This window comes from Bubalus bubalis, chromosome 5, assembly GCF_019923935.1.
Source record: "Bubalus bubalis isolate 160015118507 breed Murrah chromosome 5, NDDB_SH_1, whole genome shotgun sequence".
NCBI lineage: Eukaryota > Metazoa > Chordata > Mammalia > Artiodactyla > Bovidae > Bubalus > Bubalus bubalis.
In genome coordinates this window covers 10331119-10348342 of record NC_059161.1, presented here as the reverse complement: position 1 = coordinate 10348342, position 17224 = coordinate 10331119, and the positions used below count along the sequence as shown (strand labels likewise).

General features: G+C 50.2%; 1 protein-coding gene across 2 annotated transcripts in view; it reads right to left on the bottom strand.

Moving 5' to 3' along the window:
* Positions 1 to 7: 7 nt before the first annotated feature.
* Positions 8 to 17224, bottom strand: part of VASH2 (vasohibin 2) — a 41129-nt gene continuing 23912 nt past the window's right edge. For both annotated transcript variants that reach the window (XM_045165649.1, XM_006054052.4), the window contains 2 exons: positions 16274 to 16389; positions 8 to 3074 (listed from right to left, as the gene is read on the bottom strand). In XM_045165649.1, the coding sequence (XP_045021584.1) occupies positions 3002 to 3074; positions 16274 to 16389 (189 nt within the window). In that variant the 3' untranslated portion in view covers positions 8 to 3001. The remainder of the gene's footprint in view (positions 3075 to 16273; positions 16390 to 17224) is intronic.

Here is a 17224-nt window from a genome sequence, read left to right as displayed (position 1 = left end):
CACACCATTTATATTTTTAGAAGGAAAACAATCCTTGAGTTTCCAGGATGATTTTATTGAAAGTCTCATGCTGTGTATAAACATACAAGTGATGAGAAAAACATTAAATTGAAACATGCACTTATCTGGCATTCTCTAAAATACCATTATACAAGTTTTCATTTACTTAGAAAAATACCCACTAAAACAATCACAGTTTTTCTTAAGAGATCTAAAAAAAATGTATTGGCCAGAACAAAGTCCAAGAGAATAAACAAGATTCTGAATTGTATGTCAAAAAAACTGTACAAGGTTGTACATAAAACTAGAGCTTACAAAAGCCTCAGGTATAGTAAGAATACGGAATTAAGATCTCCAAAGTTCTATTTACCAATATCTATTAATAAAATCCTTATGAAATAATTGACTTAGAAAAAGTGAAATGCTCATGATTTCAGAGTGTATAGAAAATACTAAATATCACTTTCTGAAATAAAAGTGTACTCAAAACAGCACAACATGTAGTCTAGAATAAAGATTTCTGTCATTCATTTAAACTTTGCATGTATTATCACAATGGCTTAAGCATAAAATTTCTCTTGCATTAACTTTTTTTAAAAACTAGATTTCAAATCATTTCATGATTTTTATCTTTTGAATTATAACCAGATTTAAAATCAATTCTGTGGGGTAAATCATGTCTTTTTTTTTTTTTTCTTACCTTATTATCAATTCACTAGAATGTAAGAGTTTGGTACTTTTCTTGTGTCTTTTAGAAATTAACATATTCCATAGGCAATAAAAATAGAGTAACAACTAAGAACATTTTAACTTATTTTCATGTTTCTGTTGACTAACTCTTGCTTTGGGGAAATGAATCTTAAAATCAAGAAGTGAGTGTGGAAGAAATCAGGTTACTGATTGAATCTTCAAGCCAGTTGGCAGTTTTAAGGCTTAGACGTCAGCATATTAGAAACAGGTTGTATTCCTAATTCCTTCCCCCGCTCTGGGAGACAAGGATATGCAAATATTGACACTCCATATTTTAGACTGGACAGTACTTAATACTTGGAAAATCCTATTCCAAGCCCTTAGAATGACTGCAGTATATCAATACTATAAGTAGTCTACTTATTGGATATAATAAACTTTCAGATTGATAAACATGATTATATTTCATCTAGAGAGCTAAGTGTGTATTTTAGAATGAAAATGAAATGATTCACGGACTACTCCAAATATCTAAGTACATGTGGCCAGGAGGCTGCAAATGGGTTTGTCTTGAGAAGATTAAAATAACTCATTTTCAATTCTACTGATAGTACTATTCTTAAAAGTGGTTAAGTCCTGAATGTGTTTAACTGTTTTAATCTAATTGAGATGTAGATTGGACTTACTTGGTCCTTTTTCATGTAAAGGACATTCAACTTCTTTTTTCAAGGATAGTACTTTCCATTAATACCGATTTTTAGGATACAGTGAGCTCAGCTGCACACGGCTGAAGGATAGAGTCTTTTTCCTTCCCGTGTCGCCTCAGAGGTAAAGAATCTGAATGAGCAGATTCTTTTTTTTTTTACATCTTTCCCAAAATCACCTTCAGGTAAAGAAAGCCAGAGGGGGAGGCCCCAAGACTGAAATAACACTTTTGTTGACTAACAGACGTCACTTAAACTGTGCTTTTTGGTCTCATGAGTTGGCATGGTTGCTAAGATCAAACAAGTGAAGTAGAAGCTGTACTCTTGATAACACACAGACTTGGTATGCGAGTTATTCTGTGTGGTCTGCAGCAGAAGTTCCACTGTAACTGCCATATGCAGGCCAGATACTCATCCCCTGCTCCATGGAGAACGTCAGGCTATAAGCTGTAACACTGTACCCGAAGTCTTTTCCATTTAAAAAACAAAGGTTCTGCTTCTCCAATTCACTGCATTTTCCAATACCAGTTCCTAAACATCATGAAGTGGTACCTAAAAACGGTACTGGAAAAGAATCGCATCATGCTGTATTTGGTCTTAATATAAGACATTACCTACCTACCAACAGTGAGTCCTTCAGAACCAAGGCCTGACTCAGAGTTTAAAACTGAGGTGAAATGTGAACAGCAAGGTTATCTAGTTCTCAAAACCTCCTGATTCTCTCGGCCTCTGTCTGAGGGTGTTATTGTCAGAGGTAATCGCAATACTGCTAAATTTGTGTAACCGTACATGACCTCATGTGCTTTTCACTGGAGTCTGCAAAGTTTAAATGTTAGTGACAGAACAGACTAGCTTCTGAACGTGCTTTTTTGTTTTGTTTTGAAAGAACAAAAGCTGCTGTCAGTGAATGCTGTAAGAAAGATTAAGAAAGTAGTAACTCCCAAGATCCTGAAAATGATTTCCCATATTGCCAGAAGAATTTCAGTGCTCTTTAAGTAAAACACTTGCATATAATACCTAAAATCTCATAACGTGTGCACCAGGAAAAAAATTCCAAACCTTGTGGAGATCCCCATGGGAAATACTGGGGAAACAATACAAATAGACTTAAAAAAACAACCCACCATTACGTTTGCATATCTGATGTCAAGATGCTGAGGTAATATTGACTGCTTAAAAAAAACCCCACCAATCTTTGCCTCTGTTATTGCTGAAAAAGACATTAATACTGATTGAGTTACCTTACTGTATCAAAAGTGGGAGGGGGGAGGGCTTCATGAACATGGACTACTAGAGAGGCATAATGTTCAAAGCAAGTAAAAGAAAGTAGGTAAATGGGAAAATATAAAAAACTACAGTTATGGTCTTAGCCTTTCTATCTGGAGTGAGGGGGACAGTCCAACCCCAGTGGGGTCTATCACAGCCTTTTCATGGTTGTCCCTTCATGAATTTTTTTTTTGTTACCAGCCACTCAGAGTCTACTTCCAAGTGAATCCTTAAAAATAAAATTCACCAGTTCTCAATAAATAGTTGCAGTTCTCCTGAAGATGCTGGGTAAAGTGCAGAGAGAAGCACCATAGAAGCCCTGTTGCTGCGGTACGGCTGGCCTAAATCCGGATCTGATAGCCCACTTCGTTCAGAGTGCTGACGTCAGCCACCTTCTTCTCAGGCAGTGCAGGCCTGCGGGTAAAAGAAAGATGGGGTGGAGGGGAGGGGGTACAGAAAGATCATTTAGCGTTGTTGTCAGGGCCCTCTACCCCACCCCGCCCCCCACCACATGCCAGTCCTAGCCCCCAACTCTACTTCTTGTTCTGAAGTCTGCCTTTATAGGTTTTAAAGAGCCTTTTAACAGGTTTTCAAGGTAGAGTTCAAAACAAAATGTATAGGTTGCTGAATGAGTTTAACTTCAAGCCTGAATTTGGTCACACTGTAACTTCTGACACGTATCTGTAACCCTTGCAAGAATCTGAAGTTCAACTACAACAGAACCAAGCACCTGAACCAAATTCTCCTAGAAACCTTGGCTTCCTCGGTGCCCTAGGGAAGCCCAGCGCCTCCCAGATGTCTGGGGTGACTCAGGTTCTCTTAGACATTCTCCATCTCTAGTCCAGGCTTGAGGGTATAAATTTAGGATGAATCTTTCAGAATTCTTCTGAAAAAGCATGTCCATGTGGAAAATCATTCCAAGGCAAATCGCCTCGCTTCCCTAAATGTAATACATTTTCTCATGTACTTTACAGTATGATACTACACTCAAACATTTACGGGAGGCATATGAGAAAGTACTTCAAGCTGGGGAAAGAAGTCCTTCAGAAGCACATCATCTGTCTTCATTAAAGCTACTTCATAGGAGAATTCCCGACATAAGATCATGCCTAAGCATTCTCAGGATTTATCTCACAACTTTTTCTCCATTTTTAAAATGAGTGGGTAGCTATTCCCTCCTCCAGGGGATCTTCCCAACTCAGGGATCGAACCTGGGTCTCCTGCATTGCAGGCAGATTCTTTACCATCTGAGTCATCGGGGAAGCCATTAACTCACCAGTTAGCAGCTAATTCAGACATGATGCTAGTAATGGTGTTGAGTTATTAGTATGCGGAATAAGAACAAGTTCAAGCAAGCGCTCCAGAATCCTTTCAGAGAAGCAGCCGCACCCAAAATGAAGTCCAGAAACCCATCTCTAAGAGTCCGTCTTCTCCCCTGGGACCTCGCACACTACCTGGGCCCTGAGCCGTGGCGGCTCTGAGATCTCCCACCGCCTCCCAAGGTTAAGCAGTTCCTCGTGCTTTAACGAGAGAACCCCTTGCTCCATGGTCCTCGCAGCACTTACCAATAGCTTGCCCCACTTTTCCGAGCGTTTCCTGCACAAGCTTTCTCCCTGTCCTGGCATATTCCTCAAATCCAAGTCACACGTCTCCTCCTGAAACTCTAAAGGTGCTGCCCTTCATATGTGAGATGAAAGCTAGTAAGACCCTAACTTCCTAACGTTTCTCAGGGGCTCGGATAAACCCACACTCGCCTATTTTCTCTCCCTCATTTCTGCGACCAGCAGCACCTGCTGCAAAGTCCGCGGCAGGACAGGCGACGAGGTCAAGGAATGAACGCACCCCCCCCACTGACCCTGAAACGAGGGCTTCCCTGGGGTCACTGCAGCGACAGGCCACAAGCACGAGCCACTCGGACGCCAGCTGCTCTGAAGCCACTTCTTGGCCACTCTCCTGGCTTCCTCTTGAAGCCTCTCAGCCGCAAGGAAGAGAATTTTCACTTTTTCTTCAAGTTCCTCTGTTCCTGAAACCTCCCCTTATCTTTCCCACGTTCTGCTCTCAGCATCCTTAAAAATAGATGCACTTTGCCTTGGGGCCCTTTGGCCTCCTTTTTCTAAACCTTTCCTTAGCACTTCCGCCAGTTCCCCACGCCCCCAGGTGCTGAGGAACCACCACTTTATAAATAGCTTTTATTTATTAGGCACCTACTCTGTACCAAGCATTGTTCTAAGGGGCTTACACGGGTGAATTCATTCCCACCATGGCCTTACGGCGCTGATACTGTTACCATCCATCTAACAGAGGAAGAAAGAGAGGCCCTGAAAGTTAGGAAACGTGCTCAAAGTCACGTGGTTAGCAAGAGGTGGAAACCAGAATTCTCCTCCAGAATCAAAAGCAGATGACCTTGACCAAGATGCAATGACCCTGACCCTCAGTCTCCTGGTCCCCACACAGAGCATCCTCCCAAGCATCTGAGGAAGACGTCAGGCCACTCCTGTCTCTGCATCTTGGCTTCTGGAATGCCTCCCGCATGTCTCTTCTCATCCCTTCAAGAACCCTAACCAACCCAGATGCCACTTCCCCTGTAAAGTATTTTCTGACTAGATGGCCCCACAACGCACCGCCCCTTGCTCCACATGCTCTACCATTTCCTTCTGTACATCGTTGGAGCAGGTCCCCAGCTCCTGTTAGGAACCAGGCCACACAGCAGGGAACCATCTGCTGCTCCCCACCACTCACATTACCGCCTGAACCATCCCTACCTCACCCCAGTCCACGGAAAAACTGTCTTCCATGAAACTTCCCTGGTGCCAAAAAGGTTGGGGTCCACTAGGTTAAAGAATCCCAAAGGTTCATAATTCTTGAGTCTGCCTCAGAGTCTGCAAACAACTGTAGAGAAGGGATCAAGTAAATTCATCTGCGAATCCCCACTGTTGAATATCCTGTACCTCTCAATAAACTCTGGTCTAGTTCCTTTGTTGTTTTTAATCTAAGTTGGGTCCTACTCTTTATGACCCCATGGACTGTAGCCTGCCAGGCTCCTCTGTCCCAGGGATTTCCCAGGCAAGAACACTGGAGTGGGTTGCCATTTCCATCTCCAGGGAATCTTCCCGACTCAGGGATGAAACTGCAGGAAGATTTTTTAGTGTTGAGCCACCAGGGAAGCCAGTCTAGTTCCTACTAACGTGTAAATGGCTGATAGGATTTCATTGTGGTATGTTTGTGATGGGATATTTTTATTTTAACAAAGTCCTAAGCCAGAATTCAAGCTACCATGAACAAACATTCTAAGAATTGACTGGAAGACTTTTTTTTTCTTTTCTGTATATAGGAGAGGCTTTACCTTATCTTTGAAGGTCACTTGGGGAACCTGCCTACTTGTACAGCTGAATTTGGTTCTGTGACAACAGACAGCATGGGGCCTTCCAAAGGAAAGGGACTAAGTTGTCTCCTTCCTCTGTATCCCCACCCTCATGCCTCCCACAACAGCCCATAACACAGGGGCAGAGGGAAAAAGGCTAACACTGGCAGAACTGTGGTGCTGGAGAAGACTCTTGAGAGCCCCTTGGATTCCAAGGGGATCAAACCAGTCAGTCCTAAACGAAATCAACCCTGGATATTCATTGGAAGGATGGATGCTGAAGCTGAAGCTCCAATACTCTGGCCACCTGATGCGAAGAACTGACTCATTGGAAAAGACCCTGATGCTGGGAAAGATTGAAGGTGGGAGGAGAAGGGGACGACAGAGGATGAGATTGTTGGATGGCATCACCGACTCAATGGACGTGAGTTTGAGTAAACTCTGGGAGTTGGTGAAGGACAGGGAGGCCTGGCGTGTACCGTCCATGGGGTCGCAGAGAGTTGGACACAACTGAGTGACTGAACAACAACACTGGCAGAAAATGAGTTCAACTGAGATTCCTGGCGAACTGTCTGCAAGGTGAAACCCTCTTCTTTCATGGCAACACTGGCTGAATTTCCTGGCCTGGCGAAGGGCAGAAGTGGGTTATCGCAGCATGCCACCTGCCTGGGAGCCCAGCCAGAAATAACGGCTCAGTCCTCGCCAGCTCGTCTCAGGGCCAAAGCTGGGGGAGCTATTGTGGAGAGGCCCTTCCAAGTGCTCCCCCAGCTATAATTAGAATATTGCAAGGGGGGTTATTTTTAAGAAACACAAGCCTCAGGACGATGATTCAGCTGGGTCTGCACTTGCCCAGAACCTTGCACATCGGATCCAGGGTTATTATTTTAGAACAATGTATTTCTCCAAATCCTTCCCTAGTCCAAACAAGGAAGGCTTTCCCTCTGAAAAGCTCTCGGGTGCCTTCTATTTTAGGGGACGTGGGGTAGGGACTTCAGGTTTCCTTTGATGCACTTTGTGGAAGGAAGGAGGGGGCACTTCTCTCCGCACAAAAATGGACTATCCCAGACTCACTGTTGTCATGTCAATGTATCCAAGTGTGAACCAGGCTAACTGCCTGATGGCCTGGTCCCGGAGCCAGCGCAGCGGAGCTCTGCAGAGCGGGAGGGGGCCTGGGGAGGACAGGCTCACGGTTCCATAGAGAAAGAGAAAGTGTTTTGTGGGAGGTGCCACTGGTATTCACCACATACCCTAGTATGGGCTAACTGCATCTAGACAGTGAACCATCTCCTATGTGCGCCACCTGGGGCAGCCTCAGGGCCAAGGAAGAGCTCGGCTAGACTGGACATTGGCATCAGGGAAGCCACAAGAAGCCTTGGAATCAGAAAGCGATGGAGCACATTGAGGATACAAGGGGGGGCGACAGCCCAACCTGGGGCTGAACGAGTTGGTGTGTCTATGTGAGACTGGACTTCAGGAAAGAGGCAGTAAGTGGAGAAAAAGCCTAGAGGGTTCCCCCTAAACCACCCAGGTCCCTCCCTGTCCCTGGGACAAGGGCTTTGTCTGGGGTGTCTCCTCTCCTCGCACCCCCAGCCCCCAAGCCGTCACTGGGCAGGATGGGTCAGACGGCCTGAAGGGCAGTCGGCCAGCAGGGCTCCTGGAACTTGGGCACCACTTACTCATTCACAAGAATTTACTAAGCGACACTTGGGCTTCCCTGGTGGTTCAGATGGTAAAGAATCTGCCTGCAAAGCAGAAGACCCAGGTTCGCTCCCTGGCTTGGGAAGATCTCTGGAGAAGGGAATGGCAACCCACACTGTATTCTTGCCTGGAGAATCCCATGGACAGAGGAGCCTGGCGGCCACAGTCCATGGGGTGGCAGAGTCAGACACAACTGAGAAACCAACACACTTAGACTGTGCCACGCGCCTTGCAGGTCTTGGGGTTACCAAAACAGATCGCTGGTCAGTGGAGCCAAAAATCCATTCCCCCTCTTCTAATGGAAATGCACCCCTTCCTTCTCCCCTGCGGGTGTGAGACACCACAGGGACGCGGCCCAGCTAAGCCCAGTTCCGGGCTCCCTGACGGAGACACACAGGTCCCCAGGCAGGCTGCTCAGGCTTCTTGCTCCTACCTCCCTTGAGGTCACAACCCCTCACACACGTGCACAGGCCCATGTTCACAGGTGACACCCTCACACACTGCACACTCACAAGGACCAGTTTAGCTGTACTCTCCACAGTCTCTGGACTCTATAAATGGATGTATAGCAACAGTACAACATTAAATCTTTCAGTCCTTGGTGTTAAGGGTGTGTGTGTGTGTGTGTGTGTGAGCGCACGTGTGCGCGTGCATGCGCGCACTCAGTCGTGTCCAGCTGTTTTGCGACCCCAGGGACTACAGCCTGCCAGCTTTCTCTGTTCGTGTGATTTTCCAGGCACGAGGACTGGAGTGGGTTGCCATTTTCTCCTCCATGTTAAGGGGGTGGAACAGATTAAATCAGGGGTGGCATCAGCCCAGCTTTCACGAGTTCAGGGAGACCCAAGGCCCTCCGCTCCTGTCTAGCTGGGCAGGAGTCAGGCCAGGCCAGACTCGATCTAGGACTCATGGCCTGTATGCCTTGGGGAGGAACAATGAGGGGGGCTCCCTCCCACCTGTCACCTTCATTCAAAGCCCGCCCTGCTTCTGACATTCCTCACTTCCCAGGACCACACGCACCCCTGCTGGCAGCGGACGGGGAGACAGCTGAGGCTGCTTGTGACCAGACAGGCCTGAGCCAAGAGGGATGCGGCTCTGGAGAGAGCTCCAGCCCCCTGTCCTTCCAAGCCCTCCCCAGGCAGGAGGCTCTGGCCGGAGATCCGGAGCCAAGGCCGCTGAGAGTCCCAGGCACGGCTTCCCGGCTCTGACCTCACCCTGCGGCAGAGAGCCCCCGAGGATCCCCAGCCCTGCGTGACTATCTTCAATCATCAGCTCTGGAGGCTCCTGGCTCACTCTGCCAGAGGTGGTTTTTCTTGATAAGGCCCGTCACTTCATTTTGGTTTGTTCAAGCATCTCCGGGCACCCTGGACCACCATGAAATCCCCCAGGGGATGAAGCAGAGCGGGCCTCTGAGTTGGAAACTGCCTTCTCTGGGTGCCGGGGAAGAAACCCCACCTCATCCGGGAGGTTTGACTTCTCCCTCCATAACCTTCCTAGTTCTCTCTCCCTCTCTGTGTCCCCTCTACATTCCGTGTGAAGTAAATTTTCCCCTTTCCAACGCCCCCACCCACCCACCCCTGCCCGGGGAGATTTCCTCACTTGGGATCTAAAGAGAATGACTTCTTGGGGCCCATTCAAAATACCTTCCATGTGGTTAGACCAAGGACCCAAACCGCTGCTCTCTGACTTCATTATGACTTCACTTAGAAACAACTTAGGGCCCTCCAGCCACATCGCCTGGAGGCGCCTTCATGAGCCTGGCAACTGAACGGGGCAGGAGTTCCCTCGTCTGACTGTGGCCCAACAGTGGGAGGAGACCTCACTGGGCTGAGGAACCTCTGTGACCCTGAGGGTCTCCACGGGGCGAGCAGAGCCCAGCGGAGCCACGGACCGCCCTCGAGATGGATGACAAAGAAGGGAAATCAAAGAGGAAGACAAAGGGAAGAAAAAGTCATGAGCAGCAAAGAAGAGAGGGGAAGAGACCGAGGGAGCAAAGAAGCAAGACGGGGAAAGAAGGTGTTCCCATGGACCCTGAGGGACTCTTGCCCCAGTTCAGAATGTTCTCGGGGTCACTCGAATTGGCAGGAGCTGCCTTCATGGGAACACACGCAGCCCAGCCAGAAAACCACTGTCCACTCACCACCTCTCTCTCAGGTTCAGGCCATGGATCAGGAAGCCGAGACCTGGGGACTGTCAGATGGAGAGGACTCCATGGAGCATTTGGGGTTGTCAATGGTGGACTGGTTTTTTATTGGGGGGTGGAAATGGTCCTGAGCTTTGCAGGACATTCACCCTCTGGGCCCCCAGGCACTCATGGGCAGCAGCATCATTATGAACCCTCCCCTTCCGCTGCACTTCTAACCCTTCTCCCCCAGGGGGCGCCCTGGCCCCTGTTGAGAATCTCAGTGAGCCTGAGGCCCACTGTCCTCAAGGAGCTGGTTTTAAGTTCACAGAAGGCCTTTTCCACCTACATAGCAAGCTCTATCTGTTTACGAACCACAGGAAACAACCTGACTGTTCAGTGTGGAAGGTTCTTTAAACAGTCCCAGAGGAGCAGAGAGGAGGCGGAAGGACTGTTGGGCAGAGGGGTGGGGGTGGGAGTCCCTGTTTCTCTCTTGAAGGAACTCTGTCTCAGAGGACACCAACGGAGTCACTGCCGTCTGCCCTCCCACTCAGCTGACTGTCTTGTCAACCCAGTGACACTGATGCTCCTTTCGAGAAGGATTATTCAGACAAGTGCAAAAATGGTGAGGAATGCAGAGCTGGAAGGAGCCCCAGCTGCAAGGGAGGGGGGGCGGGGGACATGAAACCACTAAAATTATCCACACTCACAGACAGGGGCTGGGACCCCACAGCTGAGGAGCCTCTTGGCTGTTATGGTAGCTCTCCCCTCTTGAGGCCACTCCCCAGCTTCATGGAGGCACCCGCCACATTTAGAGATGACTTGGCAGCCTTAAGTAATGCTGAAATAACATAGTAAGATAAGGCAATGGCACCCCACTCCAGTACTCTTGCCTGGAAAGTCCCATGGACGGAGGAGCCTGGTGGGCTGCAGTCCATGGGGTCGCGAAGAGCCAGACATGACTGAGTGACTTCACTTTCACTTTTCACTTTCATGCACTGGAGAAGGAAATGGCAACCCACTCCAGTGTTCTTGCCTGGAGAAGCCCAAGGGCGGGGGAGCCTGGTGGGCTGCCGTCTATGGGGTCACACAGAGTCGGACACAACCGAGGCGACTTAGCAGCAGTAGCAGCAGCAAGAATCACCAGCTGAGACATTACTTTGCCAACAAAGGTCCGTCTAGTCAAGGCTATGGTTTTTCCAGTGGTCATATATGGATGTGAGAGTTGGACTGTGAAGAAAGCTGAGTGCCGAAGATTTGATGCTTTTGAACTGTGGTGTTGGAGAAGACTTGAGAGTCCCTTGGACTGCAAGGAGGTCCAACCAATCCATCCTAAAGGAGCTCAGTCCTGGGTGTTCATTGGAAGGACTGATACTAAAGCTGAAACTCCAATATTTGGCCACCTCGTGCGAAGAGTTGACTCATTGGAAAAGAGCCTGATGCTGGGAGGGATTAGGGGCAGGAGGAGAAGGGGATGACAGAGGATGAGATGGCTGGATGGCATCACCGACTTGATGGACATGAGTTTGAGTGAACTCCGGGAGTTGGTGATGGACAGGGAGGCCTGGCGTTTTGTGATTCATGGGGTCGCAAGGAGCCGGACATGAGTAAGCGACTGAACTGAACTGAACTGAACAGTCACCAAACCCTTCCTGGTCCCGATCACGCTACACACTAAGAGGTCTGGAGTTTCATGGAGTTACTGGATCATAACTACATTTGTCACTTTCTCGTCTCCTCGCCCAAAAGCCAGATTATCTGGAGAAAAGCCTGCTTGGGGAAGGCCATGGGTAGAGGCTGGGAAGCTGCTTTACTCCAGACACACCTCTAGGAACCAGGCTGTCCTGGGTCCCAGTCTGTTGCAGTGGCGGAAGCTGGGATCTGGAGAGGGAGGGAGGAGCTTGGTGCTCGGTGCGTCTCGTAGTCCCCACCTCCCGCAGCCTGCATGTTACTCTCGTCTCCTGCATCTCTCTTTCCTCTCTTTTTGCACGGGGGCCCCTGTCATCCCTCATCCCGCCCTGCAATCCAGAAGTCAGGGTTAAGGAGGAACCATGGAAGAGACGCTGCCATCCTTGTAACGTCTTCGTGCGGTGTGTGCTAAGTCGCTTCAGTCGTGTCCGACTCTTTGAGACTCCATGGATGGTAGCCCGCCAGGTTCCTCTGTCCATAGGATTCTCCTGGCAAGAATACTGGAGTGGGTTTCCGTGCCCTCCTCCAGGAGATCTTCCCGACCTAAGGATCGAACCTGTGTCTCTCTCTCAAGTCTCCTGCGTTGGCAGGCAGGTTCTTTACCACTAGCACTACCTGGGAAGCCCTTGTAATGCCTCCCTCCACTGTGAAACTCTAGCCAAGAACTTGCCCCCCAGATTACTCTCCTGGCCTCCAAACTCTGGGAGGAGAGAAAAGCAGCAGTGGGAGCTTCCACCACCAAGAATCACCATGGTCTTACTGGACTTTCTCACATCAGAGTGTCCACAGGAATCCACAAGCCGCCTGGGCTCCCTGGCTGGTCAAGCAACCAAGGCCACCTGATCCTGGTTGTGGGCCAGAACCACCATCCCCCAAATTCTGACCCTAGGGAAGAGTTTATGAAGATGCCTGGGAGTCAGGGAGAAGCGGCTGCCATAAGGGGTCGTGAGTCTCAGGGGATCTGGGGCCTGGTTGCAGCCCCTCTTCATCATTTTGGAAAAGTCTACATTTCCACTGAACCAAGAGCTATCACCTCTGTGCTCCTGGGGCCTGCCTGGCTGGAGCCGGGACCAGTTCAGGGAATGAAGGGGGGTGATGGACTTGAACCGCACTTCTCCGCAGGTCTTCCTTCCTGACCTCTTGGTGACTACTGCCCTCTCCCCAGTCTTCCTGCCCATTCCCAGGCCCACTCCCACGCCTCAGGAGGGCAGGTGGGGGAGGGCAGGGGGCCCTCACACTGGAGGGTGGCTGTGCACTCGCATCCGTGGCAATCTAACAGCTGTCCGCTGCAGGCGCCGGCATGCTCACTTGCCTTGGCTGCGTGACAGAGTAGCCGGAGATGAGGGCAGGGGCACGGCCTGGGCGATGACTGAGGTCAGGACTTCTCTCTCTGGCCCCCAGGAGAAGGACCCATCGGGTTCCTCCCAGGGTGACTTCAGTGGGGCCCAACCACAGGGCCACGCCAGGGCCACACCCTCTGACTTCACAACAGCAACCTCATTACCCAGGGGCCCAGGCAGGACTAGGCAGGGCTGAGTCCCTGATCCACGCTCGATGGCCTCATCTGCCCCTCTCAGCAGACCCAGGACCTTCGAGACTTGACATTCTGTTATTTTTTGAAGGTCAAGCCCCAAATCGGTTCTCCCACAATGACTGACCAGACTCTGCCTCTCCAGGTGGCATCCCTAGACCAGCAGCACCAGGATCACTGGGGACTTGTTAGAAGGGCACCTTCTCAGGCCCCGGCCCAGATCTGCTGCATCAGAACCACTGGGGGAGGGGCCAGGCAATCTGTGTTAACAAGCCCTCCTCCTGGTGCTCAACCGTTAAAGTGAAAGTCGCTCACTCATGTCCGAGTCTTTGCGACCCCATGGACAGAGGAGCCTGTCCATGGAATTCTCCAGGCAAGGATACTGGGAGTGAGGTAGCCATTCCCTTCTCCATGGGATCTTCCCGATCCAAGGATAGAAACGGGGTCTCCTGCATTGCAAGCAGATTCTTTACCGTCTGAGCCACAGGGAGGCCCTTGTGAACAAGGTTATACGACGCTTCCATCTCTCCTCAGCCAGGCCCCATGTGCCCATTTTCCACCCTGTACTGATAAGCCTCTTCCCCACTCGCACCAGATGACTCGGGCTCCCTCACAGCAGCATCAGAGCCACGTGATACACGGTGTCACCTTCCGCCTCCTCAGCGCCCCTAAGCCCTTCTGTGCTATCCTCGGTGTGCACAGGCGGATGCCTTCATGCTGGCCCTTTCTCCCACTCTCTATTTCTTCCCCATCTCCTATGCTGGCACTTCTTCTCGCACACTCAGGACCCTGACATGACTTCTTTTCCGCTCTCTTTCTCCTTTCTTTCCTGGCAAACTGATCCAGCTGTTGTTTCAACTGTCCCTTCCAAGTAGATGGCTCTAAAAGCAGGATCTCTATTCCCCAACACCCTTGAACTCCACATCTGCATTTTCAGCAACTTCTATGACATTCCCCCTAACCCCTACCTCCTATGTCTAAGAAGCACCTCAAAGCCCACAGTCCAAATTCAAACTCCTTTCTTCCTCCATTCAAACCAGCACCTTCACCAGCCGCTTGTCATTCCAACTTTTGTTTCTATAACCAGCTTCTAAGATCGTACGGGCTTTACCATCCCTGGGCAATCATGGTAACTTTTTGCAGTTAAAAATGTAACCTGCCTTTGGACTGCAAAGCTCCTGTGGATCCAAGTAAAATGACCCCAACAGGAATTGCCTTAAAAACCAACGATGGTCATCCTGTGCAAAAATCCAATCAGACACAACACCTAGGGTTTCCTGGGCCCTGGATACCAGAGTCTCGAGGGGAAAGCAAGACTTTATGGACCATGCAACGTTTGCTGAAGAGTTGAGAGCTCCTCAGGAGAGGACTCAGGCCTCCACGGGCAGTAAGCATAACCAAGCAGATTAAAGGCTACACTCCCCGACTCCAGGGCTCACCAAATAGATTCCCATTTCGGGCGGGGCCCCTTACACTCTGCCCAATGACCCTCTGGGAAGGGCTTCCAGGTCCATAGTCCTCTGAGACCATAGCTGCTTTGTTCAGTGACAGTAATGAATGGCTGTCTGAATCAGAGAGGACAGACAGGTGAGCAGCAGGATCAAGGGTGCTGCCCAGCATTAGGGGCAGGAATAGGGTCAGAGGCCATGTACGACAGGTCTAAAGCCACCCTGCTCCCTAAAAGGACAAACCTATGTTGAAACCACAGGGAGTTACTGCATAACACAGGGAGTTCAACGTGTCGCACAACCCAGAGGGGTGGGATGGGGTGGGAGGGGGGCGAGGGGGAAGGTTCAAGGAGAAGGGGACACATATACTTACGGCTGATTCATGTTGTTGCATGGCAGTAGCCAACACAATATTGTAAAGCAATTATCCTCCAATTAAAACTTTTTAGAAAAAGAAAAAAGAAACCACTCTGACCTTCAGTTATAGGAGCACCCAACCCTCCCAGATGGTCATTCCTCCCCTTTCAAACCCTGGGCTCCAGTCCCAAGACCTTCCTGGCTGTTGGTGCAGAAGCCTGGGACTGGCAGTGGGAGGCGGAACAGAGATGAACGGGAAATCTTCCCTGGAAATGACAATACTTCATCCTGTCCTCTCCTCCCCCACCACCTTCCCAGAGTCAGGAGGCCTGGGTTCTAGCCCCAGTTCTGTCGCTGGCCAACTACACGACACAGCACAAGATCTTCTGTGCCCTGGTTCCTTCCTCTGAAAAGGAAAACTGTGAAACACTCTCTCCTCCCACTACAGGAATGTTGTGACGGTAACAACATGCTGTGTAACACAGTTCACCATCCACAAACCGCTCTTATCACATCATCTAACCGAGCTTACAGCACCTTGTGAGATAGGCAAGAAAGGCATTCTGATCCTCTTTGACACACAAGGAAACTAAGACGCCCCCAAGCACTTGCCCAGGCTGCAAGGCGAATGCGCGGACGCGCCGGGGCCCCTGTGCCCTGCACCCCTGGGCCCCCTGCACGGTGAGAGCCCGTGTGACAGACACAGCAGGCCGCTGGTATTCATCAAGGCAGTATTTTTTTTTCCCCAGTGTATTTATGGCTCACGTATTTGCCAGGGGATTACCACTGGCTACTTTGGGCAGCCTCAGCATCTCCAACTGTCATATCTTAAGTGGATCACTTTGATCTAAGAAGGAGGCGAGGAGTCACCAGCTTCGAGGCTAAAACAGAGGAGGGTACAGCCAGCCAAGGAGAGAGGAGAGGCCAAGTGCTGTTTCTGATGCCACCATCCACGGAGGGCAACTGCACTTTCTACTGGGCACAGAGGGCTAAGGTTCTAGTAACAGGCAAGTTCATCCCTTCTAACGGTCTCATTTTTGGGGTGAGAGAACGTGAGCCCAGAAAGGTTGCACAACACGTCTAAGGCCCCACAGCTCCCTAAGCAGCTGAGCTGACTCCAGACCCAGGCTCCCTAACTCTAAGGCCAGGGCTCCTTCCAGGCTCTTCTCCACCTCGTAGTGTCTGGGGCTTATCCCTCCAGTGGTGTCTACATCTGACCGTTAGGAGGGTAAGAGCACTGGGGGGGTGACATGCATGGGGGACCTTTGCCGTCAGAGATGTCCCCACGCAAGAGGCCCATCTCTTGGAGATCACCATTTGGTTCGAATGCCAAGCTCAGGACAACCCCACGAGTGTACGTGCTGGGCCTTGAGCTGGGGAATGGCGGGGGGAGGGGAGGATACTACTCACGACTTGTCTCGCCTGCCAAGCCGTCTTGGGGGGCTCGCCTGCCTCCTGCGGGGGGACAGGGATTTCCCCCGGCTTCTCACTTGGGTTGGAGAGTGGGCACTTGCAGGTTTCAGGATCTGGAAGAGATAGCAGGAGTCACCGCGCTAGCTCCCCACAGACCCTCCCCTTGCCTTCCTGAAGCCCAGCATCCCAGCCCCGCCCCTCGTCATCCCATGCTGCCCAAGGCCCTGGGCTGGAAGACTTCCGGGAGGAGGGCTGAGCCACCCAGGTGCCTCTCTCATGAGGCACCTTGCTGCAACTAGAGAAAGATGGAGTGCAGCAACCAAGACCCAGCACGACCAAAAATAAAGAAAGAAATAATGAAATTATAAAAAGTTAAAAAAAGAAAAACCAGGATGAGTGGGTCACCCTGCTGTATAATTTATCAGATTATACGGAGTCATGTTTTATCTCTGGTTTGCTTTGTAAGTTGCAAAGCCCTTGGGCATAAAATTCTGACCTGATGTCACAAGGTCACCACAAGAAGCAGAGGGGCCACTGCTCAGAGGATGGCATGATGACCCTGTGCCCCTTCCCCCATCACAGACAGCCCAGTGCCTCAGCCTCCTGGGGCTGTTTGGTTGTTCAGTAAATTCCCCTCTTGTGAAAACAAAGTCCCATCCATGTTGCCCCAGAAGCCAGTTTATTCTTCCCTGGATCCTTTCCCCCCTCACACATGCACATATGCATGCGTGCTAGGTCACTTCAGTCATGTCTGACTCTTTGTGACCCTATGGACGGTAGCCCACCAGGCTCCTCTGTCCATGGGATTCTCCAGGCAAGAATACTGGAGTGGGTTGCCGTGCCCTCCTCCAGGAATCGAACCCTCTTCTCTTGCATCTCTGACATCTCCTGCATTGGCAGGCAGGTTCTTAGTCGCTAGTACCACCAGGAAGCCCACACGCATGCAGA